This window comes from Henckelia pumila, chromosome 2, assembly GCF_033568475.1.
Source record: "Henckelia pumila isolate YLH828 chromosome 2, ASM3356847v2, whole genome shotgun sequence".
Lineage (NCBI taxonomy): Eukaryota > Viridiplantae > Streptophyta > Magnoliopsida > Lamiales > Gesneriaceae > Henckelia > Henckelia pumila.
The window spans coordinates 22,285,979-22,294,977 of record NC_133121.1 but is presented as its reverse complement, the minus strand read 5'-3'; the positions used below and the strand labels follow the sequence as shown (position 1 = coordinate 22,294,977).

The window sequence follows — 8,999 nt, the reverse complement described above, 5'->3', positions numbered from 1 at the left end:
AGTTCGAGCATAATAATCGTAGATCCAAAGCCATGCAGGCCTATGATCATAGCTCTTCCCGACAACATCATTCACCAATAAATGGCCCAACGCTCATTATCCATTATCCATACTTGGAGATACGAAAATATTTTAGTAAATAATGAAATTGGATGCATGGAGCCCGAAGAGATATTGAAATCATACATGCCTCAAGTAGTCGAAAATATCTAGGAGACTATGAAACCCTCGAAATGTATCAAATTGTGTTTATAAACATACAAAAAGCATACTTTATATTATAATCCAATATCGACGATAAAACAACTTAAACAGTCACATCCGCAACACTCACTTGTCTTAGATATTTAACTATTAGGCCGCGTTTGGTAGGGTTCTTAAATGCCTTAATCTCACGTTTGGCAGTATTTTTGTTAAACCTATCTAATATAGGCTACAAGGGATTGAGTTATATAAAGAAAGGTTAAATAAACCTTTACAAGACCCATATATTAAGAATCCCACTTTCTTAAATGCCTTAATCTCACGTTTGGTAGTGTTTTTGCATGTCGATTTCTTATCAGAAAAAATTCTTTATTCGTTCTTTTCCACTATGAATTTGGGCAATTAACTAAATAATAGAGAGAAAAAACAATTCCAGGACAGATCCTTCCAATCCGCAAGTCAAAATTCAAAACCAAGTATATATTTGTGATCCTGGAAACGAGTTTTTATAATTTGACGTAAATATAAGTGATATTTAAATTTGTTATAAATGTGTTCTGCCCATCATTAGCATTCCAAAAATACCATTGCTGTAAAGTTTGGAGTTCGATAGTGTTTATAAATGAATTTTGACGTTTGAGAAACATATTTGAGCTTATGATATATTTATGGAATTATTATTAACAAGCTAGGGGATCTTCCTATCAAACTATCAAGGAAAGCTACCTTATTGGACTGTCGTATTAAGCCATTGTCAGCCAACAACGTACTTAAGATATATCTATGATAAACTTAACACAGAATAGCTAGAGCGATTTGAAAAGATCCCGCACAAATGACAACTAGTAAAGTAATTAAATAATAGTATCTAGCAGGATCTTCCTGCAACATTCAATACTTGGATCCAATATGGTTTTTTTTGTTAACGTGATTTGCAAGCTATTACGTTAGTTCGAACACATCGACGAAGCTACGGATGTTAAAGAATATACTTGGATCGAACTCACCTAAAAAACTAGCTCAATGGAAAGGATTGTCTGTCAATATATTAAACTCTCGGGCTATTTATTCAATCGATGTGGGACAAACCAACACAGTAACATACCCCTCTCACTCCCAGTAATGAAACAACTAGAGCGTTGAAACATTAACGGGTGACCCAAATATGAGATGAATGACCCAAATATAGGACGTCCAACACATAACAGTGAAACCTGAATCAGGATAGAAACATGGATCTGATACCATGTTAAAGAATGAACTTGAACCTCACTCACCCCAAAAATTAGCTCAAGGACAACCCTCTCCCCTCGAACTAGCTTTAACCTGGGGTTAAGTTAGTAAATCCAAATCTAATTTCTTAAGAGTCGTGCGTAGTAAAAATCGAGGTAACATAACAAAAATAAAATATATGTACAAATTGGTAGTTTAAAATTAAATCACAAAGACAAAAAATATGGATCTATTGTGGGTGCATAATATTATAAATGATGATTCAGAGATAATCTCCTCCTCCTCCTTGGTTACATTTTGGTCCATAAGATAATTTTGGAGCACACAAACGGAATCAATGGCGACCAAAGTGTCTAATTTCTCTGATCTTATACAACGCATGACCGCATCCAGTTGCCTACTCCACTCCATTTCCGCCATCGCCTGCGATTTTGCCGACTCTGATTCAGAAAACTACAAAGAAGAGGAAGACCATGAACAACAAGTAGTAGTAGAAGAAAAAGAAGAAGAAGAGTACGAAAACGCTCAGGATCAGTTCAATGTCAACTGGGAAGGCGCTAAAGATGATGATTCGGCGGTGAGGGAGAGGGTCGCGGAATTGGAGATGCTGATGGGTCAAGTGTTCGACGCCGTTTCCGCGGTGAAGAGGGCGTACGTTAGCCAGCAGGAGGCGCACTGCCCTTGGGATCCGGACAAAATGCGCGCCGCTGACATGGCGGTGGTGGCGGAGCTTCGGAGATTGGGGATGCTGAGAGAAAGGTACAGGCGCAGCAGAGGAGGAGGAGGGAGAATGCGGCCGGCGGCGACTCTGAGGGAGGTGGTTGCGCCGTACGAGGCTGCGCTGGAGGAGCTGAAGAGGGAAGTGAAGGCCAAGCAGGCGGAGGTGGATAGCTTGGGGGAGAAGCTCAAAACGGCGACGTCTTTCAACGGTGGGAAGTCAAAGGGAAAGTCAACCCGGCGAGTCAGCTGCAGCTCCACCAATCAGGGTTAGCTTGCGTTTCTCTCGACTTTAAATTACTAATATGACCCCACATGCACCAAAAACTTGCCTTATCTATCTATTGTCCAAATTGTTAAAAAATATAACTAAATTTAGTCTTTTATTATCCTGAAAATTGGATAATAAAATATCACATGATGCAACTATAAAGTATGACTAATACGAATATAAAATCGTGTTCGGCAGAAAAGATTCAAACATATTTGCGAATTATTTCGAAAGGTTTGAAATATATTTATTTATTATATAACAATAATGTATTAATACAAATTTAAGTTCACGAGTATTTCTTGAAGGCGAAAACTCATATGAGACGGTTTCAAGGGTCATTTTCTTGAGACGAATCTTTTATATGGGTTATTCATTAAAATGTATTAAATTTTATGTCAAAAATATTACTTATTATTGTAAATATGGGTAGAATTGACCCGTCTCATTTGTGAGACTGTCTCATAAGAGTGTTATTCTTTCTTGAATTATCAAACGAAGCAGTACGCATTTTAAATATCATAAGCTCATGTAAGGGCGAGCAAACCGAATATAATCGAATATGAGGAAAATTTTAAAGCTCGGATTAGTTATATTCGAGTTCAATTTCGATTTCATGTTGAATAGTTTAAAATTTTCGAATCGAGTTCGTGTTTGGTTAGAAAGATTCGAACATGTTCGCGAACCATTGCTGAAAAATATATATATATATATATATATATATATATATATATATGAGTTCTTTTATGGTGTCCAATACTATATGCCCATTTCATGTGCACCATGTACAAGTTAACTCATCTATTGTACCGGTCAACTCATCTATTGTACATGGTGGGCATGAAGTAGACATATAGTGTTGGGCACCATAAAAAAACTATATATATATATATATAACTATATATATATATATATACTTGGAAGGCTCGAAATATATTTAATTAACATTTAACTATATTGAACTAATACAAATTCAAGTTCACGAGCAATTCTTGATCTATCAAACAAAATAATTTAGGCTCGAATTTTGTTTGAAAAATAAATATTCGAATTCAGCTTGAATACGGATAAAATATTTTTCGAGTCGGCTTGATTTATTTGCAACCCTAAGCTTATTTTAAATCATCGAGAAATTTAAATGGATGTGTGGAAGCATACCTGAATTTTTTATAATTGACCATTCTGACTGAATGTTAAGAGAATGTCTGAAATTATATCATGCATGATCTGAGAACTATGGTTTTACATATTGTATTTCTATTTACACCTGTCATATAAACAATGGCGGACCCAGGATTTTTAATCCACCCGGGCTAAAATTTTAAGCTCTCGTATCTTTTAATATTTTGAATTGGACTACTCGGGCTAACACCAAATTAAACAAAAATTATTCAAAATTTTATATACAAAATTAAAAAAAAAATTCGGGCCCACCCGGGCTAAAGCCCGGGTGAGCTTCTACTTGGTTCCGCCATTGCATATAAATAGAAAATAACCATAAGACACAATTTGGTGCGAAAAATAAAACATTAAATGATAACACGTGCTTGTTTCGTCCAATGTTTGACTCAAGTTCTTTAAATAATTAGAGTCCTTGAGCTTTTGGTTATCCACATAAATCGATTTATTGTTCCTATATAATAGGTCTTTCGTCATCACATCACACGAACCAAACAACGTCTAAAAGTCTCCGCAATTAAAAGCTCGCACCTTATCAAAGATATTAAAGCCCAAATAACCCAAGCCTTAACATATTATTTTTCAATTGGATCTAATTGTATTTGATTGGTGCAAATGATAAGATATTTTAAATTATTACACATCCTTGTTTCGTTCAACATTTGGACCAAATTTTATGAGGATGGAAGGATTTGATTTGGAGGGAGAAATTTGATTTAGGGTAGATTTCAAATTCATCATAATGATCACCATTACATTTACATAAATAAGTTAAGGAAATAGTGGATTTGAAATTCATCTAACATAAATTTGTCCAATCAATCAAATGGAATTGATATCGATAACATCAAATCTGTACATATCATTTTGTTATCCATATATGTTGATTCATCGTCTCTATTTTATGCATCCTTAATCATCGCATCTTATGAACCAATCGTTACTTATCTTATGGTCTTCTCAACTTCTAATTATTATGCGAATGTTGCCATATTGGTAAGATTATAACAAGAGGGGAAATAACTTTTTGCATCGTTTGGAGTTCTTTGTGTTGTGTGATAGGATGTTTATCAGGCTAGTTGTGTCAGACCCCCTGAGGAAAGTCATAAAAAACCCCATTATTTTTGCTAGCGCTGTCATTTCTTAGCTGATATATCAGTGTACATGAAGTTCCAACTCCATGATTCTTGTGCATTTGTTCAGTTGCAGCAGCTCCAGCAGTGGAGCTACTGGAAGCAACAATGAGTTTGGTAAAAGAAGCCTCGAAATCCTTCACATCTCTTCTTCTCTCCCTGATGCGCTCGGCTCACTTGGACATTGCTGCTGCCGTGAGATCCATAGAAACCGCCTCCGCCAATGCCACAAACAATCACACTGCCACCATTACGTTTATGGACTCTATAGTTGGGGCAAACCATGCAAAGTATGCTCTCGAATCTTACGTGAATCGAAAAATGTTCCAAGGCTTCGACCATGAGACATTTTACATGGATGGTAGCCTCTCCTCTATACTCAACCCAGAGCAGCACCGTATAGACTGCTTCACCCAGTACCGCGACATGAAAACCATGGACCCCGTTGAGCTCCTCAGCATTTTACCCACTTGTAGATTTGGGAACTTCTGTTTCAAGAAGTACCTTTCGATCATTCACCCGAAGATGGAAGAATCGTTGTTCGGGGACTTGGAGCAAAGGCGTCAGGTGTTAGATGGTCACCATCCAAGGAGTCAGTTTTATGGGGAATTTTCGCGCTTGGCTAAGGCTGTTTGGCTGTTGCATTTGCTGAAATTTTCTTTTGACCCACCCCCGACTCACTTTGAGGCGAGTAAAGGGGCGGACTTTCACCCGCAGTATATGGAAAGCGTGGTGAGAATTTCTGGGAATGGCAGGGGCTCAATGGTTGTGGGGTTCCCGGTGAGTCCAGGGTTTAAGATTGGCAACGGGACGATTATCAAAGCCCGGGTTTATCTGGTCCCAAAGAACGGATGATGAAGAGTTACAAGCGACATTTAAAGGTTCATTGTTGACAAAAATATGTTATCTGTGGTAAGAAGTGCAGCATTAGCATTTCACTTAATACTGGGTCCATTTGCAAGTTTTAGCTGTCAATTAATTAATGAAAAAGCTGTTGTGGTTCCTTCTGTAGTTTCTGTTCAACATATATCAAGGGAAATATTTGTTTCACCCACATTTTATGTAGGATCTATAAATAAATGTTATAATACAAGAAAATTTTTCTATGCTTACAACATAGATCAAGTAACATGAAAAACATACGGGAACAGTTCTAATGACATCCAAATTCCCTTTGTATCATTGGATGTTATAGAAGCACTTTGTGGGGATACATATAGTGATCCATGTTCAGTAAAAGAAGTACGTAGATCTAGATATTGAAATTATGTTTAGATATTGATTCCATTTAGATTTCGAAGATTGGATGATAAGTTTTGAAATTGAAACATTCATATTTTTCTTTGAACTTGGAACCTCTGCTGTGCACAGCACCCGATTGATCCATATCGGTTTTCTTGATGACACATGGAGCGAGAGGGCAAAGAAGTTGTGTCCAGGATGAGAAAAATAGTGAAACATTAAGGTTCACGATCTTCGGAGAGAATGATGTTTTTTTGCTAATCACTGTGCGTTTGGTTGGAAACAGCCAACCAAAAAAAGCACTTGCTTTTGTAAATTTTGTCACAAAAGCAGTTTAATTTAAGAAAAATCACTTATTTACAAAATTATTAGTTTTTGGCTTCTTTGGTTTTTCGATTTATGCTTCTGCTTTTATTTTTTTGAAAAAATATTTTTTCAAAATTTATTCAATCGTCAAAATCTCTTCAATTTTTTTTATTTATTTTAGTTTTCTTTTAAAATTTACAGCATCTGTATCCAAACTCATCTTTAATCTTACTCGCCCAATTAAAATTGTGTATTTAACTTCATCAAGCCAAAACTTATACGTAAGTTATGAAAAGGTCCTCTACTTTAATAAAATTTTAGTATCCTTGGTCAAAAACATTGATGTTTTGTAAAAAAAAATTAAAATTAATTAAAATAAAAAATTATATAGATGGTTTTATATTATTTTTGTGTTTTTTTTAATAATAATGTGGTAATATATTTACGATAATAAATTTTTTTTTCTTGAATAACTAGTGTCAAATCAAATGAGAGTAAATTTGATGATTAAATAAAAAGACATGATATCAAAGTTGTTAATATATGAGTTTAAAATTAAATAATATAATAATATATAAACAAGATATTATTATAATTTATAACTTATCAATTTCATAATATTTATACGGCGATTTTCACATAAATCTCTAAATTCATGTTTCAGTCGGAACATAATATCAAAGTTTGTTAATATATGAGTTTAAAATTTAATAATATAATAATATATAAAGTAAGATATTATTATAATTTATACCATATCAATTCCATAATATCTATACGGCGATTTTCACATAAATCTCTAAATTCATGTTTCATTCAACTCTCAGTGCCATGCCATAATTTTTTTTTTCAATCCCCCGGTGCTACTTCAATTTTTCTAATTTGAGCTCTCTCTTAGACACAATATTAGGAGAACAAAATGTCAATTTTAGTCATGTATTCATTGATGTGTGACATTTTTAGTTCCCTCACAATTCAATGAATCAATTATAGTTATGTAACTATGTATTTAGTCAAAAAAATAGATAATATCATTGTTAAAATTTATATATCTTGAGAAGTTTTTCTAACCGCTCGTTTAAAAAAATTTAACAATAATATTGGTCATTTAATTTACATGTTCTCAGGTTGAGAGGACTAAAATTCATTAAAATAATGATAATAATTATATGACTATTTTATATTGATTGAAACATACCTGAATAAAAATGTCACCCACAAATATATAAAAGATTGAAATTGAAATTTTGCCGAGAAATATGTTTTTTCACTAATAATTCTACCATATTTTATTCCTTTTGTTAACACCTGCATGTGCATTGTATAAGTGTGCTTTCAATTTTACTCCATTTGCCACGTTACTAATCAGCTGATGCATGGTTCCCCATCACGCTTTTTTTGAAATATCTATCATATAGTTGTATCAGATAATTTGTCTTTTGTTGAAATTGTTGTTTTTTGTGGTTTAGTGTTTAAGTTTGTTGTATTTTAAACTATTTTAAATTCTAAATCGACATTTGTGAGCCGATCTAATAAGATAATTTTGTGATACATATTTCACTTAGCATTTCACTTAATACCGGGTTCATTTGAAAGTTTTAGTTGTTAATTAAATGAAAAAAGTTGTTGTGGTTTCTTCTGCAGCTTCTGTTCAACATATATCAAGGAAAATATTTTTTTTTATCCACATTTTATGTACGATCTATAAATAAATATTATAATACAAGAAAATATTTCTATGCATACGACGTAGATCAATTAAACTTGAAAAACATATGGGAACAGTGTTGGAATAATTGAATTATGAGCTTTTCCATTTATGTGTATGGAAATTGGGCTTGTTAGTAAATGAATTTATTAAGTGGATGGTTATGTGGAGATATTGAGGTGTCTCACATTGAAAACTTAATATGGCAAGGGCGAACTTATATTGTGTTACACTTTGTAAAGGTGTAAGAATGATTGGTCAAGAGGCTCTCTCTCGCGCGCGCCTGCGCAGGGGGGGTGCAAATCAAGGGTCTGCTTTGCACTGAAAAAGGCTTGATTTGTGTGCAAGCATACGAGCGCGACCTGGGTGCGTCAAATGTTGGACCGATCAAGGCAAAAAATGTCTATCTAGTGTTGGCCATGTTTTGTTTTTTTGTTTCATTAATGCTACCATCCTCCATGTCGGTTTTATTATAGCTATGGCAGGCTGTATTAAATGGTCCTCCACCATTAATTCACCACCTGCTCGGCACCATGTCTGTTTTGATAAGTTAGATCCTACCTATACAGGCATTGCCTTGACATAGATCTAACAGTGTATATTTACCAATAAATGTGGGGTTAATTATTTTTTTTAGTGGATCCCGCATGTATTGATAAATGAGAACCCTTAGATCTATCATGGGGGTAATGCCTGTAATGGTAGGTTTAAATAACCCGTCTGTTTCATGATCCTGCGCTTGTCTGCCAATTATTTGGCTCCCAAAAACCGTCGGTAGAAGCCTGCATCCCTTCTTTAAAAATACAACACTTCCCTCTACATGCAATGTATGCTTTTCTCCCAAGCAGCTGAGTAAAGAATTCGAAGTTTCACTTTGTTTGCTCCTACTGCTTCCTTCTTTCTTTCTCGGAAGATGCTTTCATGCATGTGCATGCTTACGAAATTCATGCCCTTGCATTGTATAGTCTTGTAGTAGCCCGATACAACCCACGCGTTTGTTCATTTC

General features: G+C 34.6%; 1 protein-coding gene across 1 annotated transcript; it reads left to right on the top strand.

Moving 5' to 3' along the window:
• Positions 1-1,663: 1,663 nt before the first annotated feature.
• On the top strand, positions 1,664-5,787 carry LOC140882703 (protein GRAVITROPIC IN THE LIGHT 1). The gene is made up of 2 exons (XM_073288859.1): positions 1,664-2,423; positions 4,808-5,787. Exons 1-2 carry the CDS (start codon positions 1,775-1,777, stop codon positions 5,590-5,592), a joined length of 1,434 nt encoding a protein of 477 aa, XP_073144960.1. The 5' UTR covers positions 1,664-1,774; the 3' UTR covers positions 5,593-5,787.
• Positions 5,788-8,999: the final 3,212 nt, after the last annotated feature.

Coding starts and splice junctions, on each gene's coding strand:
- LOC140882703 (XM_073288859.1), top strand. CDS start 1,775: ATGGCGACCAAAGTGTCTAATTTCTCTGATCTTATACAACGCATGACC. Junction 2,424..4,807: donor CTGCAGCTCCACCAATCAGG/GTTAGCTTGCGT, acceptor GCATTTGTTCAG/TTGCAGCAGCTCCAGCAGTG.